This window comes from Elephantulus edwardii, unplaced genomic scaffold (assembly GCF_000299155.1).
Source record: "Elephantulus edwardii isolate Elephantulus edwardi_28Jun2011 unplaced genomic scaffold, EleEdw1.0 scaffold00047, whole genome shotgun sequence".
NCBI classification, from domain to species: Eukaryota; Metazoa; Chordata; class Mammalia; order Macroscelidea; family Macroscelididae; genus Elephantulus; species Elephantulus edwardii.
In genome coordinates this window covers 5,918,917-5,942,997 of record NW_006399797.1, presented here as the reverse complement: position 1 = coordinate 5,942,997, position 24,081 = coordinate 5,918,917, and the positions used below count along the sequence as shown (strand labels likewise).

At 35.2% G+C, this 24,081-nt stretch overlaps 1 protein-coding gene and 1 pseudogene across 4 annotated transcripts in view; one reads left to right on the top strand and one right to left on the bottom strand.

The window, feature by feature from the left end:
• MON2 (MON2 homolog (S. cerevisiae)) overlaps positions 1-24,081 on the bottom strand; it is a 189,823-nt gene that overhangs the window by 35,877 nt on the left and 129,865 nt on the right. For 2 of the 4 annotated variants that reach the window (XM_006886042.1, XM_006886043.1), the window contains exons 21-28: positions 21,780-21,890; positions 20,211-20,386; positions 18,426-18,588; positions 16,569-16,862; positions 14,366-14,564; positions 10,467-11,095; positions 4,614-4,757; positions 3,555-3,683 (exon numbers count right to left, since the gene is read on the bottom strand). In XM_006886042.1, coding sequence (XP_006886104.1) covers positions 3,555-3,683; positions 4,614-4,757; positions 10,467-11,095; positions 14,366-14,564; positions 16,569-16,862; positions 18,426-18,588; positions 20,211-20,386; positions 21,780-21,890 — 1,845 coding nt within the window. Of the gene's footprint in view, positions 1-3,554; positions 3,684-3,961; positions 3,980-4,613; positions 4,758-10,466; positions 11,096-14,365; positions 14,565-16,568; positions 16,863-18,425; positions 18,589-20,210; positions 20,387-21,779; positions 21,891-22,062; positions 22,066-24,081 lie in introns of all 4 variants that reach the window. The other 2 variants (XM_006886040.1, XM_006886041.1) reach the window with 2 other exon arrangements.
• On the top strand, positions 9,820-10,079 carry LOC102851515 (annotated as a pseudogene).

Below are 24,081 nucleotides of genomic sequence, written 5' to 3'. Positions count from 1 at the left end.
GTAACCCAAGACGACAAAAGAGAACAGCCCTGGATTACAGCCCAGGGTTCCCTCAGTGGAAATCTTTCGTGGAGGAGAGCACTGGGTCTTTTCTTCAGTTGAGAGGCCAGTGGTTTCCAACATCTGGCCTTTCAATTAGCAGTCAAGCGCTTACCCTCTGCACCACGAGGGTTTCTTACTTAATGTCTGTTGTTATATAGAGTCGCTTGTGACTCATAGTGATCCTAGGAACATTATTTTGAAGTTGTATGCTTTACCTCTAAAACTATTGGAATTTTGTATTCTCTGTAGAATACATAATGTGTTAATTTTAATATTTCATAAATTAACTTTCCTTTTCCAAATACTTCTGTAAAGGTGATAATTCAAGAAGATTGCTTATTTGATTTTAACCATCGAGGGAGCTCAAATTTTCTCTCTTGGGGTTTAGAGCCTTGGAAAACCTGCTGGAGGATCAGCCATGAACTGATTCCAATTCAAAAAGCAATGAGTTAGTGAAGGTATAGTAATACATAAGCTACATACAGAGACCAAGATGTTCAGACTTTTTTTTTTTTCAAATTTTTATTTTATTATTTTTTGTGTCTGTGTACCGTCTGTGTACAGGAGGAGATTGTCCCTCCTTCCCCGGCAGAGCATCGATGTTCAGACTTTTAAAAAAATTAATCAACTTTTAGAGCAGACTGCTGTCAATTATTACAAGTACTCTGGTGATTCAGAATACTTCTCTAGCCATATTAATTCTACCTGGCAAATAGAAGACTAGACTGAGCAAATTATCACAGTGAATTATCTCAGAGCACGATTACTAAATAACTTCTGCATCATTTCAGAATTCTTTTGATACAAAAATTCTTCTTTTATACAAAAATTCTAGTCTGAGAAAGAGTATAAGAGATAAACTCCATATTTCACAGTTATGGAGTGGGTATAAAACCTAATCTCACCATCGTTCATACTAACTCTATTACTGAGTATTCTCAGGGTGAATGGATGAACCATTACAGATTAGAAGAATGATATGGAGCTTCCCATAGGACACCTTGCTTGGGAGGGTGGAGGGACAGCGCAGGAGGTGAAGGCCCTCTATGAGGTGGATTGATTCAGGAACTGGGATAATGGGGATGGGAGTGTCAGAGACAGTGTGATTGGCACAGGACAGAGCAGAGTTTAGGGCTGTTGTACACAGGGTCACTATGAGTCGCAAGTGACTCAATGGCACACAACAACAACAACAACATGGAACTTCCATTAACAGATAACACGCCTACTCAGAATCAACTTATCTCTTTTCCCACACTCTTCTACCCTCACACTGCTTCAGGAGAAAGCTGACTTCACCTAAGTTCAAGAATTAGAGTAAGGTGATAATTAGTTTTTAAAATCAATCTACTTTATTTCCCCGGGAATAATTTTTAGTTCAAGAATGTGCAAAGGACCAAAGTTGGTTAATTTTAGGACATATCGAAATATATAATCACATCTTCTCCTTCTCTCTCTCTCCATATACATATATGCTATTGAACTACAATTATGAGGATAGGATATATTCAACTCTCAGAAATCAGAACAGAGAGAAAGAAATTTGAAGTTTGGTGATCCTGTAAAATCACTGGATCAATCAATCCGAATGCATTCTTTGCAGCTGTAAACGTTTCTAATTAAGTAGACCATCACATACTCTTGTGTTAAAATGCTAGAGTTCAATACATTTAACCTTCTAATCAAAGGGTCAGCAGTTCCAACCTAATAAGCTGCTTTGCAGGTCTTCTCTTGTTCAGACACATAAGAAATCTCATGAAAGATCACTACTAATTGGCATGGACTTGACAGTATTTTACAGGTTAGAAATACTCCCAAAGATCTAGTTGCCCCAAATCAAGGAGAAGTATTGATAGAAGTGCATTACTGTAAGCTATCCAGTTGCAAAGTTGACTCTATTCTCTGTCTTTACCTAGAACTTAATGCACTGTATTGCTATTACTTGTTTGCCTTTGTATGCTCCATAAACTGATTTATTAAAGGTAAGAACTCTCCACCAGATGCTCTGCTGGATAAGGAGGGGCAATCTCCTCCTGTACCAGTCAGATCTGATTTGATGGTACACATACAAAAAATAATAAAACTTAAAAAAAAAATTAAACGATAAGAACTCTATCAGTCTACTTTTAATCTCTACCATTTAGCCATGTAGGGGACCTCTGGTGGCCTAGTGGTAAGAAATTGTGCTCTCAACTCAAAGACACACGGTTTGAAGTCACCAGCTGCTCTGCAGAAGAAAGATGGGCAGTCTCCTCCCATGTGATGTACTGCCTCTGGAAGGTCAGCTATGAGTCAGTTCCAATTAGATGGTACACAACAACAACAACAACAACAACAACAACAACTTAATTACCTAGTAATAGAGATGATGAAAAAATATGTCACTAAATGAAAGAAAGGAAGGCTTTTGGCAGTGGAGGTAAGGACAGAATCAGGTTCCGGGACAAAGAATGAGAAAAGGCCTTAGGATTTGGAGATTGTATCTCCTATAATTTTGTAGGGCAATACTAGAAGTGAGGCAGTTTGAAGCAAGTTAAGAGGGAGTGGTGGCTAGTGCAGATCACAGCTGTTTAAAGAGCTTTCAAAATTAAGGAGAGCTTGGAAAAGAAAGGCAATTTATTTAAGCAGTAGAGCTGAATGAGTCCTGGTAGTACAGCATATAAATACCATACTGCTGATGAAAAGGCTGGAAGTCTAAAATCATCAGCCAATCCACTGGCAAAAGATAAGCAGTCTCCTCTCTTAAGGTTTTACAACACTGGAAACTCGCTGATGGGTCAGTAAGAGTCAGAGCTGACTTGATAGCAGGGGGTGTTTAGTTTCGTTTTTATTTCGAGTTTTATTATGTTTTCTTCTTCTCAAGAATTAAAAAGTTTTTTTTAAAAGACTTGGTCATCTTTGCAGACTAAAGTGTGTGATGAAAAAAGGAAAATGAAAGAATAAACGGTAAATAAAAGTGCAAAGAGAATTATAGAGATGAAGAGAGATTTGCTTTTCAGGGAAAAAAATCTTCATAGTGACCTATAAAGTAGTATTTATACAACTATATACTAGAGAAAGAGGTAAGTTTAGGTTTATCCTTCAAAATAAAGGCAAAAACATAAAGCAAGCCATGAAAGTGTGGAACAGAATTAAAAAGAGATAACAATTTGAGGGCAAAGGCTTATAAAGACAATATGCATAGTGGTTAAACTGATGGATGCACTGTGAATTTCTCCCTGAAATTTCATCAAAGTTCTAGAAGTACTGTCCTAGGAAATAAACTCTCAATATTGTTTTAAATAAAATTCAACTCTAACAAATGTATACTTATTTGAAAATCTTTTAAAATTTATTTATTTATTTATTTTTAAGAAAATTTCTCATGCTTGAGGATAAATTTCATGAGTACACTCATAAATACTGCAGAAAAGACACATATATTTTCCATTTATTAAAATGTAATGATACAATATTAACTACAGAGTAATTTCATGGCATCAACAAGTGAAGGAAAAGAAAGAAAATGATACCTTAATAATATTCTGGAGCACTTTCTCACTCACCACGGCTTTGTGACAGGCTGTCTTTTGGTATAAATCCACAACTACTTCTAAAGACCTTTCAGCAAATGGTACATAATTCAAGGCTACCCACTCCGCCTAGAAAGCAATATTTTCACATGGAATTAAAAAAGGAGGGGGGAGCAGGGCATTAATCACATTATAATTTTTTTCCAACAAAATTTCTTTGTCTCAGAATTCAGGCCTTTGTTTTACATGACATTGTATTACATGCAAAGTTTTCAAAGAGAGAAGTATTTTATAAAAGTAATTTTGAGCCAGGCAAATACTAAAACTATTCAAATAAGCAAAGAGAGCATAGATGTATTTTTTTTTTTTGCCAATAAGTTAGGACAATTTTAGGAAATTTAACTCACCGGTGCAAATAGTTGGATCTATTGTGAATCCATTGTGTTGCAGGACAAATAGAATGAGAAAGGTTAATACATATTAAAACTAGCTTTTGGACCTTGTAAAATTAAAATGTTTATGTTGAGTGAGAAAAATAAGCATGTGCATGCATTCAGAAATACACCTTTTCTTTAAGTCAAAACAAAATAAAAATTTGCCAACTATGGCTGTTAAAATTTCTTATGTAAAATCCAACTAAATATCACACCAGTAAATAGACAACTTATTGTTTAGCATATAAAATTTGCTTCATCTTCCACTACAGGAATCTACTGTAGGTTAGATTAGGCAGGAAGATTTAGAAGCCATTTTATAAAGGGATGGGATAACCAAGAAAGAGGCACAAAGGAACCTATATTTTTCAAAAAAGGTCTGTCGCAGAGTAACATAAAAGTCCAACTTTCTGGAGAACAGCTTAAAAAAGAAAAGTCATCAACATTGAGAAGAGGAACACAGAAACAGCGTCCCAAATACTATTTCTATCTATTAGGCTTACATGTTAACATACATATGAAAGTTTATTTTTAAATGAAAAGTATCAATTTATAATAAAGTTCATTTTAAGTGGAACAGGTTTTACATATAAGCAATGGGTAAACAGAATTTATAGTAAATTACCTGATTGTACTTTGCATTTGCAATGTGCTTTGTTTCCAGTTGTCCATACTGTGGAGGTTTACAGGAAAATTCTACAAATGCCAATAACTGGTCAAAGATAGCTGGATACATTATCTGCATGTTTTCTGGTCCTACACAGATGGCCTGTAGAAGAAAAACATGAACATCAGAATACATACTCTGTTCTATGACATCAGTTCTTTTCTATGCATTTTGCTTAACTAAAATGCATTAAAAATGATCCTAATTTACCACCACACACATTTAAATTACTATCAGATAAAATGCAAGCTGAAATGTGTTCAACAGCTACAACACACTTTTTAAAAGAAAAAGACAATGTCTCACTTAACAGAGTGGTAGAGTGTAGGCACTTAATTTAAGAGAAGCCTTAGGGAGTCTCAAGGTTCTAAAATCTGACTGTTCATTAATATAATCATTATTGTTGTTGCTGCTGTTATGTGCCATAGAGTTAGAACAGACTCAAAACTGGGTTTTCAGAGGCTGTAAATTATACAAGAGAAGACTTTCCATCTTTCTCCCATGGAGTAACTGGTGGATTTAAATTATGTGACTTTAGGTTGGCAGTGCAACTCCTTATCCACTAGGTTACCATAGTTCTTTCTAAGGCATATTAGTTGTTTGAAATGACATCTGATTTAAACATCACAATTGTTTCACTGACTTAAACGAATAGGTCAGAAGAGTATAAGATGGTTGAAAATCTGTTGTCTATCTCAATATTTCAACAGTCAGTACATTCTTGTTCAGTATACATACATAAAGAGGTTTAAAACAAAATGAAAATATTTTAAATATAAATAGTTTCCAAAAATTTTTAATTTCTAAAAACGGACACATTTATAAGTTTAAATACTTTTATCAAAACAAAGGAAAAAATGGGCATCTTGACATTACAGGATATGTCAGAGTTATTTCATACATGTTAAAAGCACTTAAATTTCAACTGTTTTTCATTTTTTCCTAGCCATAAATGTATATTTCTCCTCTTCTTCCCCTCTTTGTGCTTTGTGAGAATAACATTTAAGGATTTATACAGTATCTAAAATTTAGTTATATTTTGTAAAAACATATGATCATTTTACAAGAAATCATTTGGGTACCTTCAAAATACCAAACAAAATTCAAAGCACGTTAAAATGTTAAGCAGTTTCTTTTTAAGTATATGTACAACATTTATGTTTTTATACCATCTGTGGCTTTTAAAGTTAATACATAATAGTTAAATTTCATTTTTCCTTAAAGAAGATATAGTCACTTAGCCAGAATTGAAGTTTTAGATAAAACTGCTGTGACATAAGTAGATCTCAGCAACAAGCAAAACATCTAAATAACTTTGATGTTAAAAAAAAAACAACACACACAACACTACTGTTCCACTGGTTGGCAGTGACTTTGAATTTTCATGGGTTTGGTGGCCCCTCAAAAATCTAGATTTTCATATAAAGCTGGATACACTAATTTATTGAAAAGAAAAAAAACTGTCTTGCACTATTCACTGAGAGTTCATGCGTTCCCATCTACCAATTGCTTTAAAAAAGAGAGAGAGAAAAAAAAAAGAATGCCAGTCAGTTTCTTTTTGTAAAGATTTAAAGCTTCAAAAATCTGATTTAAAGCTCTTGTGAGCCAGAATCAATTCAATCATATTGGCTTTTCCTAAGATCACCTCTAAGATTAAAGATTTCTAAGGTCAAAAATAGTAACATTTGGTTACTTTTCTCAGATATAGTGAGTAGAGACATTGAATGGTAAATTTTATAAAGCCTTAAAAAATTCTCTTTAGTGAGTGCTTCTAATAGTTTCTTTTCTTTTAATTACTCATTTGCTGGGTTTTACTGTTGAAGTAAACAAGTAATAATTAATAATTACTGTGAAAAACTGTGAAAAGGAGGCTGGTGACCTTAAGCAGACTCTTTTCTCATCAAATAGGTTTTTTTAAAGGAAAAATGCTTAGAAAACAAGGCATCGAATTATCTGAAAATAGTTTCACACTGAATAATTTTGGCTATATACAATTTTTATGTATTGTACAAGAGGGAGCTCTGGAGCAAGCTGTGCTACAATCCAGGAGGCATGCGGTTCGAGGCCACCAGCTGCTCTGAGAAAGAAGGATGGATCATTTCTTCCCATGCAATTAAATGCCTCTCAAAACCTACTAGAGGGTCAGGTATATGTCAGTCCTGACTCTAAAGTATACAACAACATAAATAATTTAACTTGTAAAGTTTATTTTAAAAACTGTATTAATAATATTACTAGCAGTGATTTATAAAATAATTCTAAGAGTTTAAAATGCATAGTACACAGCCCACATTTTCTTTACAACTCTATGAAGAAATTAATGTTGGTCTTTAAGTCAGTATATAGGAAAAATTTAGAGTATGAACCTAATAATTTATTCTTAGAGGATGATGTTAAAGATAATAAAAGCGAAATATCTATTGCATGTGTATTCGTGCCTGGCACTTAGTGCCTTACAACTATAATCCCTGGGCAAAAAGTTGTAATTATTCTCGTTCTACAACTGAGAGAGCTGGAGTATAGATATATTTAAAATTATATCCTCTATGATATGATTTGGTGTTTATGTGTGTGTATATATATTGAACATAATTTAAAAAAATTCTTATATTAAATAGAAGGCAGGACTTCACTGTACAACCCAGAAGGCACCATTTCACACAATGTGATAGTGGCATCTGGAGTATGTATCTCAGTAGTGTTGGCAATAGAGGCAGAGAGGGTATCTGGCCACCTTCAGAAGTTTAACACTAAAGAAGACAAAAAACAATCTCTGGGCCACGGAGTTTAGGTACTAATGGTGTCCAGGTATGCCACGGTATCTTGGCAAAAAAGGAAAATATCAATAAATACACAAATCTAAATTTATTTGGGGATTAGAGATTAGAGAACACTGAATATGAAGTCTTAAATAATGTAAGGGTATCAGAGATGAATAACATAAAAGTCTCTCTTATTCATCTTGAAGATGAGTAAGATAAACATAAAATATTTTTCCTTTAAGAAGGAAAACTGATTTAAATCAATAAAGTGTTGTGCCTGATTAACTTATTAGTTTGAATTTAAAGTCCCAAGACAAAAAAAATAAATTTGCTTTTGTAAAAAGTTTTCTAACACTTGCTTATATACTTTTCATCACTTAAAGAACACCTATCATATATCCTGAGAAAGAATGAGATAGGACTGGGGAAAATTCTGTCCTCAAAGAATTCACAGTAAAGAGCTAAGGGAAAAAAAAAAATTAAACACCATTCTCCAAAATAACACAAATAAAAATAATACTTTGGGACCATTTCGAGGGTTATTGAGTTCAAAATCATTGGGACTGAGAAAGTTTTAAGGAGAAAATGAGCTTTGACAATTTTCTGACTCAGGCTTTAGAAAGATAAAGGAGAGGAATAAAACGAAAAGACTTTAATGCATTACTGTCAAATCAGAACTAGCTGACCATCTGTGAGTTTACAGAGGATGTAAATCACAGGAAAGGGGACTGCCCATCCGGTGACATAAACAGAAGAACAGCATCTAGTAAAAAGTGGTACCTACAGAGCTCTGCAATCCAAGTTAAGGAACTTGGGTTTTAAACGGAAAGAAACAGGGAGCTATGAAATATTTTTATCCATATTTACCACGACTCTTGCTATTTGTATAAAAGAACTCATAAGTACTGGTCTTTCAAATGCGTAAGTTAACAACACTATGTTAACACTAACATAAAATATTAGCCTGTTCTGTTAGTTGTTGTTAGGTGCCATCAAGTCGACTCAGCAATCCTGTGAACAACGGATCTGAACCCTGTCCTATCCTGTGCCATCTTCACAGGGATATTGAGTATCAAAGGGGCAAAATGAAATGCCCAAGATCGGAGAGACAGTGAGACATACTCTAATAAAATGACAGACTCTCTTACACAGAGTACAGTGGAAATATCATCAATCTAACTGCAAAAGTGTAATCATTCCTGTTAAGTATTAATGCAGTTAATTAATTAGGAAGCATGATATGCTTTACCCAAACAGCCATATATATGTGATCAGAAACAAGATCTACTCTCATTTTATTAACCTGTCATTGCTAACTTGTGGAAATGGCCGATTCTTCAGTTGGCTTATTTCTATTTAGCATTTTGGTAGATGTGAAACTGTGCTGATGTTTTACTACAAATGCTTTGATTTTGATCTGGTTGTCTGCTTAAACTGCATTTGCTCTATGGTTTTTAGGTTTGTCTGTTAGTTTTACTAAATAGTTTTCCCAGTTTCTGTGCAGCCAAATCTTCAAGTTCATCATTAACTACATTGTTCTGAACTAGCATATCTTTCAAGTCTTTTATAGCTAAAAATACAGATTTTAAAAATATGTGGAAAATTATTTAACAAATTTATTCATATCTCTTTTTTATGTTGCTGTACACCTCTACTTCTTATTACTAGGCTATCAGAGCTCCCTTCTGTTATATGAGTTGTATTGCCAACCCAAAGGCTGGAGGTCAAATCCAGCAGCTGCTCCATTGGAGAAAGAAGGGCAATGTCTTTCCAGGTGATTAACTGCCTCTGAAAAACCACTGAAGGGTCAACTATAGGCAGATTCTGACTTGAAGGACCATAACATCATCATCATATATTTCAGAGCCAAGTTTAAGTACATATGAAAAAAAAATTACATCATCCCATGGCTCATTAATTTTTTGCTGAAGTTGTCATTCTAAATACTATATCCTAGTGTGAAGAGCTGCATGAACAGACCAAAAATACTGGTGAACAGAAATGAGGATACAGGTCTCAAAACTGAAATGGGGAAAAAAAAAATTTAAAAAAAACACAAAAAAACCCCAAAACTGAAATGGGGTGGGGCAGAAAGAGAACTGCTAGTATAGTTTGTAGGGAGTTGTGTTGCTAAACTAAAGGTGGAGTCTCTCTGGCAGTTCAAATCTACCAGATACTCCTAGGATTCAGGTGGTATTTTGTGCTGTGACATCGAAACCAACCAACAGCTCATTATCCAGCGGGTTTCCAGAGGCAGTAAATCACTAGAGAAGAGAGTATCTATCCTCCTGTGGAGCAGGTAGTGTTTTAAAAAGACTCTCAAGGGCAGCTGCTCCTGTCATGAGAGTCTGATAACCAATGGGTCAGTGGCTAGAAAGCTGCACCATTTGCCTACAGGCACGATGAGTTTACCCCTCAATCTCAAACCATTTCTGAATGGATTAGCAGGAAAGCCAGTGATGGTGAAAGTTAAGTGAGGATGGAGAACAGGGGCTACCTTCTATCTGTAGATGCCTGTAGGCACATGGAGTTTGTGAGTACAGAATAATACATAAATGGAGGACTTTCTGCACATTTGGGTGACGTTTTAATAAGATATAATAATGTCCTTTTTATCAGAGGTGTTGAAAAAGAGGAAGAAGATGGAGAAATGAGAATATAGTATCTTTTCTGAGGAATTTACACACACACACACACACACACACACACACGTCTATGTTTTGTTGTTATGTGCTGTCGAGTCACTTGCGACTCATAGCGACCCTATGTACAACATATATAGAGAGAGACAATAAGAATTTGTTTTTTAAAAAAATAGTCTCAAAAGAGACCTCAAGTACTTTTAAAAAATATTATCAGAATTCACAAGCTTCTAGAGTAAGTGGATCTTGACAATTCTTAATTTATCTCAAAATACAAGCACATACAACACAAAACACATACAACAATATGATAAATCAGAATTTACCTCAAAACACACATAACAAAGGGGAAAAAATTCCAAGAATGGTTCATTCTATTGCTTAGACAGTAAATAAAAGTCCATTACCTTTTGGAGAACATCTAAGGCTGTAAGTACAGCTTCCTGTAAACTTGTTAAAACTGCTTCAGTATAAGATGGAAGAATAAAAGGCGAGGCATCTGAACTTATTGGGACTGAAACAGCACTATGCAATATGACTCCCAACTTCTGCAAGTCATCCATGTTAAAACCAGTTTTTATGTGCTGGTAGAGAGCTGGAAAAATCTGAATTAAAGCTGTAAGAAAAGGCTGGCTGGGGATGAAAGTTAATTTATCAAAAGTACTAGGAGGCTTAGTGCTTTCAGACCCAATTTTGTACCAGGTATTCCAGGCAGCCCACCAGAGATTCAAATCTTCAAGCTCATCATTCACTATGGGTGGCTCGGAGCATCCATATCTCCCAAGTCTTTCTCCAATGGAGTCTGTTCTCATGAACGGCCTGCTCAGGCCAGGGCCAGATATGGATCCTATAAGGACGGGCACTGGTACATTAACTGCAGGTGGTGTCTCAGGCTTCTCTGAGTCTCTGACAGGGGATACAATCTGTAAAATTTCCTGGAAGCTTTTCAGAGCAGCCAAAGATACTTCATTGTTTTTGCTGAGTGCTGCTGATTGTATGTGGTCAAGAAGAACGTCCCATGCTCTGGAAAAATCTCCTATATTAGGAAGAAAAAGAAATGTATTACCAAAAATAAGGAGAGCTCTGAGGATCTACTCTGTAAGGTCTTGTGTTGCCTCGCTGGTGGTTTGACTCCAATAGCAGCTTCATGGGAGAAAGACAGAAAATCTCTTCCTGTGTGATTTCAGTCTCCAAAAACCTACAGGAAGGTCAGCCTTGGCTTAATTCTGACTCGAAGGCCATGTAGTTACTATACCATGTAATTACTATAAATATGATCAAATGTTCTTTTAGTATGAGACAAAGACTATCTGCTTTATTTTTCTGGTTAAATTCTTATAGAACTACAAAAAAATATGCTTAGGTACCAAGGTACTAAAATTTTAATTAAAATAATAACAACCTAGAAATCCTTGTGAATCTATTGATCTACAATCATCAGGACACAGACTGAATTGTTATTTAACAGTAGGTGGTTGTTTCCATGGATTTATCAATCTCTCGCCATATTCTTGAGAGCAATTAAATATATTTACAATGAAAATTCAAACAGTCAGGTGCAGTTAATTTCCATGAAACACAGGCAAAAATGCTCTTGCTCCTACAGTAATCAAACCCAATGGCTTTGTTACTCACACAGAGTACCATTCACAAACTTGCATTAAAATAATGCAAAAGTCTAAGAAACTGACATTTCCCAGAGAAGGATAACAAATAAGAGATAAACTCAATGTCCACAGGAAACACTACGTTCATTGAAAGCTGGAAATAAATCTGGCATGAAATAATAAATAATAAGTGAATTAAAGGGAGCTCTGGTGGCCTAGTCCAAAGTGAATACCACTGATAACCCAAAGGCTGTCTGTCTCCTGTGGTTTGAATATACCAGCAGTTCTAGGAAGAAAGATGGATCGCCCTCTGAGATAAGATGGAACCTACCTGATGGCAATGGATGAGTCACTGACTGTACAAATAACGGTATCTGCCCAATTAAACAACCTCTGCCCTTCTCTACTCTCTATGTTTATAAAAAAAATATGGTCTAATTTACATAAAGCTGCAAAAGGCACAAACTAGGCAATTTGCTCTCATAAAAATTACTGTCAACAAAAACCCAAGAGTTAGTTTTACTTTGTCATATAGTCAAAGAATTTTTATTAATAACACACAACAACACTACAGTCATTACAGGAGCAAATTATCAAGTCATCCTCTTGCAAAGCTGGAATCATTAATCTGTTCTGTAAACTTTCACCCAAATCATAACAGAAAGTTAAAAAAATAAAAAAACCACTCAATTAGTGATTTTGTCAAAACTAGGTATTTGTATAATTAATACTTGAGTATTTTATGGTATATAAACTGTACATTAAAAACCAGGCAATTTAAAGAAAATATACATCATAAGGTGCTGAATAAAAGTAAAAAGAGAAAAACACATAAGATCATAGCCAAATGCTTATGAAGACAGTAAATGTGCTTATGCTTTAACATACATTCATTGCCACTGATAGCTGGAACTGAATCATAGTGATCCTCTAGTGCTTACATACGAACCTCATCTGGATTAAGAGTGCAATTCATTACAGACTGTAAGAAAGTTTTTAAAAAGTCCAACATAAGCAGGCTTTTGTATGATGTACAAAAGAATCTATACTCACCTCTATGAATGCCATCACTACTACCAAAATGGAAACTATTATAATCTACTCAAGGCATCTTAATCTCAGCACTACTGATAATGTGGATTGAATAATTCTTTGTTTTTGAGGCTAGTGAGTACACCCTAGATGTTTAACAGCATCCCCAACTTCCACCCACTAGATGCCATTAGTGCGCCTCCCTCAGTTGTGACAATCAAAAATATCTCCAGACATTGTCAAACAAATGTCCCCCCTGTCTCACTGCTGTTGAGCTGGATCCGACTCAGCTTACCCTTTAGCAGTTTTTCAGAGGCTGTAAGTCACAGGGGAGGAAACTTCCCCTCTTTCTCCCAAAAAGCAGCTGGTAGATGTGAATTTCATATTGGCAGGGTAATTCCTTATCAACTAGGCAGCTGGAGCTCCCTAAATGCCCCTGGGAGGCAAAGTTATCCCTGGTAGAGAAGAACTAGCTACAGGAGCAACAATTTCTTAACAATACATGCCGTTCTTTTGATATAGATCACAGAATGCTGCCTTCTTTCCTTGCTTCTACTCCATTTACACATATCACCCCAAGTGATATACTGATAGGCATTATCTGATTATGACGTATCATGAACTAAGAACCTTCGGTAGTTTTGCACTCCTCTTAGGATGAAGTTCCAACCTTTAAACATGACCTACAATGATTTGCTTGATCTAGTCTCTCCTCATCTCTACAACCTCACTGGCAGTCATGTATTTCCTTATTCTCTACATGCCACAAATTCAAACATACTACTACTAGGTTTCTCATTATCTGCTCTCCAATCCCGCACATGGTCCAAATCTTCTCCTACTCCTTTTACACTGTATCTCTCTGAAACAATGCTCACTCCACTTCATTTTACCCATCTGAAGCATTTTCCCAAGGAAACCTCTCTGGACTAGGTCAAAAACTCATAATATGTTCACGATGTGACATTCTTTCACAGAGCATTCATCATGTCTCCCTTTTAACATTCATGTATATAATTATGGTTCTTACTTAATGCCTATGAAAGCAAAGGCAAGTAAGCTTACTCATCACCATGCCCCTAGAGTCCAGGCCACAGTAGGTAGGTCCACATTAAGTATTTCCTGAATGAAAATGCATACTTGAAGTTAGAAGTTCGTGGATAGTATCATTGTATGCAGGCAGCTCTGGTGGCCTACTAGTAAGAAGCTGCACTTCAATCCCAAAGGCATGCGGTTTTAATCCACCAGCTGCTCCACGGGAGGAGGATGGAAAATCTCCTACGTGATTTATGCCCTCTGAAAACCCACTGAAATATTCAATCTGACTCAATGGCACACACCACCACCACCGACTGTATATGAAATTTAAAATAGTCTCTATTTTCCAAAGTGTCATTAGCATGATTTACTTGCATTAGCCCACTGCCACTGTTTCAATTCCAACTCATAGTGACCCTACAGAACAGGGTAGAGCTTCCCCATAGAGTTTCCAAGGCTGTACTCTAAAGCAGAAAGCAGATGGCTGCATCCTTCTCTCACAGACCAACTACTGAGTTTGAAATGCTGACCTTTCTATTAGCAGCTGAATAATTTACCATCATACCACGACTACTCCTTGAGTTACTTATATAATGCCCTCCTGCCCCCCATAAGTATATATTATATACCTAAAGGTTGTAGTAAATATCTTCTAGTGTTGAAGATTCTTGCAACTCCAGCCAATGTTAATACCCAAGTCTCAGCCCATTGCTTCTCTGCTGTATCCCTTGAATGATGAATGAGAATATTTCCACCTCCTGATTCAATCTTCTCTTTGTCTGCAGTGGTAGAAGACTCTCGAACTCGGTCCAGAAGATGAAAAAGAACCTGAATATTAAGATATCATATTAGATGTACTGATAACTAGCTTAAGTAATGGTACAATAAAATAAAAATTGTTATTAAAATATATTTAATGGTCTAGTTATTATCCTATGTTAAGAGGAAACTAACCATCAGACAGGTACATTATATGTTTAAGGTCATGAAGTATGAAAAGTTAAATAGGATTAACCAAGTCATGGCCTTTTAAAATTACTTGTTATGCATCTTAGAATGGGACAATGAATTAAGGTGGCAGAAGAAGAATCAATGCCTTTTTTTCAGTTATAGTGTTGGAGAAGAGGACTAAATATCCCATGGACTGTCAAGAAAATAAATATGGTTTGTTTTGGTTTTTAACATTTTTATTGTATACTGGTTTATTTACAAAGTTTGTATACATTGTTTTTCACACCAGATCATTCCCATTTCCTTTACCCTCCCCCCTGTCCCCATCAAATTGTACAACCCCATGATTAACGCTTCTTGCCCATCCTCAGCCCTCTATCACCCCTGTTTGAGTCCTCATACACTTTCTACAATAATGGTCTCGTACAGTATTTGTCCTTATGGGACTGAGTTAGTCACTCAAAATAATGCTCTCCAGTCCCTCCCAAGTTAGGTAGTATTTACAAAATCATTAGTCCTATGTGCTGTGTAGTATTCTATCATGTGAATGGACCATAATTTCTCAATCCATTCAATTGTGGTTGGACATATGGACTCTTTTCATGCTCTTGTGATGGTGAATATCACCGCTATGAATACTGGTTTACAAGAACAAATATGTTGTGGAAATGGTGCAGCCAGGATGCTCCTTAGGGGGAAAGATGGTGACATTTCATCTCACATACTTTGAGTATGTTGTTAGCAGATGCAAGTCTTTGGAAAAGGACATCTTAGTCGGCAAAGGAGGGGAAGATTCTCAATGAGATGAACTGACAAAGTTTACTGTAACAATGTGCTCTAGTGTGGCAGAGATAATGAGGATGGCACAGAACAGAGCAGGGTTCAGGTTGGTTATTCATAGGGTCCCTAACAGACACACTTGACTTAACACTTAACAGCAACAGTATACAGTATTTGTTGAGTTCAAGGAGCAATCTATAGTATGAGAATAAGGGTGAAGAACAGCAATCTATTTTCACAAGGTCTCGAGGTAATTCTGCTACATACTAATATTCAGTAGCCTCGGAGGTATAAAAATTAAGAAATAAAATTACAATGCTAAGGGCATTTAGGGGACACAAGAAAGAAAAATATTTGTTGAGAATTAAGCAGCAACAATTAACAATTAAGTTGTTTGAAAGAAAAACAGAAACCACCAAGAGCTCAATTGTTTTTAAATAGAAGAGTAGAAACACTTAAGCATGTTTGTGAACTAAGGAGTCAGGGAATGGGAATGAAAGTGAAACAGAAGGAAGAATGTTTTAAATTAGGAAACATATTATTTCTTTTTAAATTAAATTAATAAATTTATTTTATTTGATTTGGGTGAAAGTTTACAGGGCAAAGTGATCTCTCAACCAATGTTTTATGTACATGATGTTTCATTCTCCAAGGAAGAAAGAGTAGAAAGATGAGGCAGTGTTCTCAAAAGATTTAGAGCCTCTGAAACCTGATGCAGGTGTGCCCTGAGATAGATTCAGCTCAATGGAGGTGGATTTGGGTTCATGGTTTTTCTCTTAAGGAACTGATTACCTTCTGTGGCTTAACAATCAGTTTTTTTACTACTTGAGTAAACGTGAAAATAAAGGAGAAGGGCACAGGCACAAATTAGAGATAATGACTAGAAGATAAAAAACAAAACTGAAATATGAAGATGTTAATATTTTCTAATTTGTTCTATATGAAGAACTACTGAAAATACCAGAAAGGTAACATTTTCTATTTTGTGATATTCAAAATATCTAAAAATTCTTCTCTAAAAATGAATAGAATATGTTTAATGGGAAAAGTACATAAACACATCTCAATGAAAAGTTGATAACTGAAGCTATTTTACAATACCTTCCAAATAACAGTGTGCCACGTTGAATGCTGCAATAAAGTTCCATGTGCGCCAATTGTAGAAAACAGAGTTTGGCCAGCACTCTTTCGAACAGCTGGACGGGGGTCCACACACAGTTCGCCCAATTTGGCATAAAGACACAACCACAAGCAATCAAAGGGTGGCGCAGGGTGGAATGGTCGATTTAAAACCACTCCTTTCTCTTCTGCCTGCTTTTGTTGTGCTGCCTCTTCCTTATTTAATTCTTTTTCAATAGTTTCCCCTCTTTGGAAAAAATAATCTGAAATATTCCACTAAGCAAAAACAAAGAAAAATATACTTTATTTGTATACTTTAAACACATCATAAGCTTATAACAGAAGTTCATTTACTTTTCAAAATAAAACTTAAACTACTTAAGAAATCTTTTCCTAGTAGAATATATTCAATGAAAACATTATTCCTTAATCCATGTATCTAATTTCAGTAGAATTTAGTGGACCAATTTTAACATGTTTTAATTTTTAATTTCTACTACGACAAAATTGAAAAAGCATACAGAAAAAAAGGAAGAATGGTATGACATAATGTTGACTATCAATGCATTGAAACACTCATTCCTCAGCTACAGTAACTGTGAACATTTTGTCATATTTATTTCATGCCTTTCTTTTTAAAACCTCTAATAAATAAAGGTTTTAAAATATAACGGTAATATCATTATCAAAGCAAAAAAATTAGAAGTGTATTACATACTATCAAGTCAAAACTGACCCATAGCTGACCCTCCAGCAGGTTTTCAGAGGCAGTCAATCACACAGGAGGACACTGCCCATTTTTTTCCCTGCAGAGCAGCTGGTGGATTCAAACTGACTGCCTTTAGGATTGCAGTGCAGCTTCTTACCACTAGGCCACCAGAACCCTCTAGCGTGATTTAGTAAGTTGTAATTTCATATAAGAAAAAAGCAACTTCTGTCTTCAAACATATTTGATGATTTACTTATCAACCACAATAAAATGATATAATGATGATTATGCCAGTATAAATATGTGTAAGATTCAATTCTTAAGAACATAAATGTAAAAAAAGTGATATCTAGCACTGAATTAACCAACATCAAATTAACCACTCTTCAGAAGCAATTATATATATCATACATATATTTTTATAATTATATTTCTAATAGTAAAATATTAAATATATCTTAATATTTAATCTTATGTGATAAATAAATTTGACTTAAGAAATTTCAAGTTATTAATTTAGAAGGTTTTAAACAACCACTGTTAAACAAATATATATTGGGAATAACTCTCTGTGTGTTTACATCAGTACATAATAAGAGTGCCATAATTTGAAAGTTACTATTTCTATAATAAATATGAGTAAAATAAGGTTCAGAACATCAGTAATAGAACAATTAAGAGGAGGCAGACAGGACTAAATTACTAGTATATATGATTCCAAAGTATATGCTCACCAACTAATTTAAGTAATTTAGTGTAATAATTAGACTATAGACTACAAAACTGTGTAAATAGGAAAACCTTTTATCAAAGCCTCATTTACTAATAAATTAGTATATAAAATGTTGCTAATAAAATAATACTGAAAATAAATTTCACACCAAAGTTCTTGTGTATTTAAGTTTTCTCCTAACAAACACTGTAAAAACCAAACTGAAGCTCCAAACAGCAAAATTATTGTATATATTCTAACATTAATGAAGAGTTTCTTTAATAATTTCACACAATCCTTCATGAATGGCAAGTTTGACACGAAATCATGTAAATATTTCCCATTAAATATATTTACTCAGCATCCAAGCCTCCTGATTTCTGTATTATGCTACCAGAGGAAAGGCAATGATACTTACCAATAAACCTATTGAAGTTAAACTAATGTTAAGTTCTTGGTTATGGAGTCCAAAGCTACCTGCAACATCCACAACTATCTGCAGACAAGTACAAGGCATTGTTGGTAGAAAGTCTGTCACAACCAACTGAAGACACTGAAATGCAGTTCTTATCAAAGATTCTCTGAAAACAAAAGAAAAATTGTTTTCTGACACAGGAAGAAATGTAAGAGCAAAATTACACATCTTAGAATTTTATACAAACAAGTTTTAAAATTTTGGCAAAGAAAAAATCTTCCCTAAAGATATGTTTTACTAAATTAACACATAGAGTCTATTAAGTAAAGAAATAAAAACCTATTTCTGAAAAAGGGGAAAAGGTGATACACCATTAACACCTTATTATTTCTACATGTATTTTGTACCAAACAGCCAAAGAAAGAAAACAAAAAAATGAGAAAAACAAGATGGCTAGAGTTACTTTTCTCCTGACTATATCCACAACATCTAACATGGTACCTAGAAAATACAAATACACATGATGAAGCCACTGAATGAAAATTAGGTCTTTGCTATTTTATAATGATATTATTCTATATCATATTTAAATATCCAAAGGAATATAAAATGTTCTATGAAAAAGGAATACATTTTCAATTCCAAACAGAAGAAGAAATAGTTGGTTTTGGAAAAACTTTCTGGTGGTGAAAAGTAATGAAATTGAAAATTATATTATTAGCTAACAATGAGAGGATGCTTACTATATCATGGACTGCCTCACCAGTACATTGGGAGCTATGCTGCTGGGGCCACTCTGGTGATTCAAGTCCACGAGCAGCTCCACAGAAAAAGCATGGGCTTCCTCCCCTGCATTTTATAGCCTGTGAAAATGAGTTGGTTCCAACTCAACAATAATGAGAGCTTTGAAAAGTGTTTTAGGTGAGCTCTGGTAGCCTAATGGCAAGAAGCAGCACTGCAATCCCAGAGTTGTGTGGTTCGAATCCACCAGATGCTCTGCTGGAGAAGGAAGGACAAGATCCTCCTGTACCAGTCAGATCCGATTTGATGCTACACATAAACACACAAAAATAATATAAAATAAAAATTTTTTTAAAAAGTCTTTTAAATGGATTAAATCATTGCATTCTACAAGACCCTAGAGTACATTAAAGGCTACTATGGCAAAAAGGATAAGTAATTTGCAAAATCACCAGCAAGAAATTAGCACTATAGGGAATTTAAAGTTTAAAGAGACTTTTTATATCCCAGTGAGATACTAATGCAAAAGTATAGTCACCCTAGAAGTTAGTCTCTTTCAAAGCTACTCATAGCTTTACCATATGACTTAGTAAGTATATTACCACATATATGCCCAATTAATTTGAAAATTTGTCATTTGAAAGAATTTTATTTTAAAGCAATTTCTCCAATAAAGAACCTAAATACTATTTCATATCTCATAAAAATATTAATTTTAAAATAAAATAAAATAAAATCCTATGTTTATATAGGTTATAAAAGTCACTGTACTCATTCATTTAGCTTTATTTTAAGCAAAAACATTATATTCTGGGATAAGTGTAAAACAAACGGCAATTTCTCCATTCTTCCAAAATAAAAGTGAGATCCAAGTTTCATATGGCCACTTAGGAATTAGAGTAAAAAAAGAAAAACACACACCACTATTCTGGATCTTAGACTTAGACAAGAAGAACGTACACAAAAACTGGCCAGTGTGGAAGATATTAGAATAGATAGTATTTGTATTATTTGTATCCTTTTTAAGTGTTAATATTAAATACTTACCCTTGATCATTTCTGATTGCTCCCATGACTCCAAGCACTAGTGGCCATCCAGGCCCAAGACTGTCTCCCTGACTCTGCAGAATCTGCAGCACACATTCTAACTGCTTGAGTCGAATATCAGGATGGTTAATATTGGACATCTCCTTTAATGGATTCAATAAAAGCAACTGCAGCCTCTGAAAAGGGGGCAAGAAAGAAATCAGGACAAACAGCCCCAAAAGATGGGAAGATTTTGCTATAGCTTTTTAAAGCATAAATTCCTGCCATTCAGAATCTTAAGGTGAACAGAAATTTTTCTACTAAAATAAATATTATTTTCATGTCTAATAATATTCATTATAATTGAAATATGTTTTTTAATTTAAAGGGTGAAAAAACTCAATCTGTAAAACATTAGATTTCAGGATAAATCAAGAATTCCCTTACTTTCAACATTAATTATAAATGGATACAATGAGTCTCATTAAAGAAAATGCATTTATATTTGTAAGCTGGGAGAGAAAAACAATTCTCAATATTTAAAATTACTTTTCATTTTTAAATTAATGTATACACCACAAGTAACGGGCCCCGGAAGAGCTAAGGGTAGTGTATTGGCCTTGTGGCATTAAGGGTTTACTCAAAGTGGCTTCCCTAGCCAACTGACTTTGCCAGATGGGCAGGAATATGCGAATAGAGCATGATATAGCGTACAAACAAGGGGACTGGCTAGTCTCGCCAATAAATTGAGCAGCTCCAGCAGCAGATTAGATCTTCTCAACTTAGTGAAGAGGAGGAAGAGCATGTAGCATGTCCTTTTAAGCCCAGAAATTCTTGCTCAAGTTATACTTACGGGAGCAGCAGCCACAGCAGAATCAGAAAACTAACCTGAGATGAAGTTACCATAGTGCTGCTACTCTCCAAAGACAGAACCAAAGCTAAGCTAAAAGTCTTTGCCCAGGTTTGATGAACATCTGGGAGGGTGCGGGTGGGGTTAGGGGTGTGGTTAGGGGAAGGGGAAGGCAATATTGGTAGGACAGAGAACTTTGTTACAGGGACCTTAAACTGCAAGGCTCAAAGCTGAGGTGTGTGTGAATATATTTTGGAAGCTGTCCTGAGTGAATTCTGCTATCAAACCTGGATTAATGTTTTAACTTTCCCAATATGGTCTGTGTGGTCTGTGAGCTATTGAATCAGATTCTAGACCCAGTAAAGTAGTAAAACTGGTGTTGAGATGAGAAGAAGAGGAATTGGAGCATGGAGGACATGAATGACCTCACGGGAATTGGTTTTGTGTTTCTGATGCTATTGACAGAGACCATTCTCCTTTGTTGAAGTGCTAAAGGTCAGATATGGCTATCTCCATATGGACTTTGCTCTTTTTTTTGTTTTTTAATTTTTTATTGTGACTTTAAAGAAAGTTTACAGAAAAGTTGGATTTTTCATTCATTCACTGTTGCACATTTTCCTCACTCCTTTCTTCCCTCCCCACCCTTGCTCTTTTTATATTAGGTAATTTATCAATTTAGTGTTGTTACAAGAAGGTTCTCAAAATTTATCTGTAAATGAGATAATGGTCTCCCCAATTACCTGGTTTTGTGACAGCGGAGGATCATGGTTAAATGTTAATCCTGCTTTAATAAGTGAAGTCAAAGCTTCTGCTCCCCATTCTCTCATTCGAGAGTTTGGATGCTGGCAGACCTGAAGGAACATACATAAAAAATTTAACTTTTATATTAAAATACAAATCATAGATCAATTGGAGAAAGTAAGAATCTAAATGTTATATATTTTTTACATTTTTTAAATTATACCAAACATAAATTTCTAAGAGTTTAAAGAAATATTGCATCCAAAATATAAGTAAGCTTACCTTCTGAATAAGGATCAAGAGTAGGCAATAGAGAGAAGAAATATAGATGAAATACAAACATGTCATAAAAAAAATTAACAAGGATAAATGCTATGTCATCAGAATAAACAAAGTAAATTGATACTAAGGTTCCAAGTTTAGGCAATCTTAATACTCAAATACTATGTAAACAATGAAAAACAAACAAAAACCCCCCCAAAACCCCCAAAACAACAAAACCTAAACAAAAACAAACCCCCCAAAAACCCCAAAACATCAACTTGAATTTTTTACATTGAATAAGAAATACAAGAATTAAGAAATCTGTCTATATTTCTTAATGTTTTATGAATGCAATCTCAGCAAATCAAAAAACAAAACAAAAATTCTCTTGAGTCACTGCTTTTCTTACTGAGAATAATATCACATTTCTGAAGATCTAAAATAACAAAATTATTAGCTATTAAAAAAAAGTCTAATCTTTTGCCATTGAGTTGGTTGATTCTAACCCACAGCAACCCTACAGAATTGCCCACAGGCTTCCCAAGACTAAAACTTTACAAAAAGCAAACTGCATGACTTTTCCCTGTGGATTCAAATCACCATTTCACTGATTAGTAATATAATGCTTTAACCACTGTGCTTCCAGGGCTCTTTAGATAGTTAAGTTTTTTATTGCCTTTGAGTTGAGCACGATTCATAGTGACCCTATAAACAAAAGGCCTGAAACCCCTCTTACCACTATCGACATTTATCAAAGTTCACAGTTTCCGGAGGCATGTTGTTTAGGAAGGGGAGGGGAATTGTATAACAATAAAAGAATTTTTTTCTTTCAAAGAGAAAAATGAACTGGGGGGAGGGGTGGGCAGGGAAGAAAATATGCAACAATGAATGAATAGGAAAAATTAAATGGAAAGAATATGCTGTGGAAACTATATATATTGTATTAAAATCATTAATAAAAAGAAAAAAAAGGAAGTGGATGACACTCCTGCTTCCAAACCTGTCTGCGATGTATAGCCACCCTATGTACAGCAGTTCTGAAGCCTTCCCTGTCCTAAGTCAGTCTCACCAACTCTGACACACCAACCCCCATTGCCCCAGTTACTGTATCATCTCATCCAGGATCTCCCTCTCCTGCTCTATCAGTCTACCCTTCCAAACATGATGTCCTTCCCAAAGACCAATCTCTCCTGGCCACATGCCCAAAGTAAGTGAGGTAGAGCTTCAAAATCCTCGCCTCCAATGAGAGACTTGGTTTCACCTCTCCAAGACAGACCTGCTTGCTTTCTTGGCAGTCCATGGTATGTCCAAGACTCTTCTCTGGCACCACAATTCAAAGATATCTATTCTTCTGTCATCCTTAGTCATTGTCCAGCTCTCTGAAGCATAACAAGTAATTGGGAAGACCATGGCCTCGATTAGCAGCATCTTTGTATCTAGACTGACATTGTTGCTCTTCAGCACTCTGGAGGAGTCCATGACAGCAGATTTTCCCAATGCAATTCGTCTTTTGATTTCCTGACTGCTGTTGTTAAGAGTGTTGACAGTGGATCCCAGCAAGGTGTATTAACAACCTCAATCTCTTTTCCATCTATTATGGTGCTGCCAATTGGCCCAGTAGTGAGAATCTTTGTCTTCTTGATGTTCAGCTTCAAACCATATTGAAGACTACAGTTCTTGATATTTTGCAACAAGTGCTTCAGGTCGTCTTCAGTTTCAGCAAGCAAGGTTGTATCATCTGTATATTGTAGGTTTTTAATGACTCTTCCTCCAATCTTGATGCCACACTCCTCCTCATAAAGCCCTGCTTCCTGAATGATCTGTTCTGCATACAGATTGAAAAGGTACAGGGAGAAGATACACCCCTGACACACTCTTTTCCTGATTTTGAACCATGCAGGGTATCCTTGCTCTGTTCTTAGGACTGCTTCTTGGTTAAGTTGTTAGTGATTATAAAATACCCGAATATAACCACAAGAAAATAAATATTCCCTGAGGGAGCTCTGGTGGCCTAGTGGAAAGAAGCTGCACTGCGAT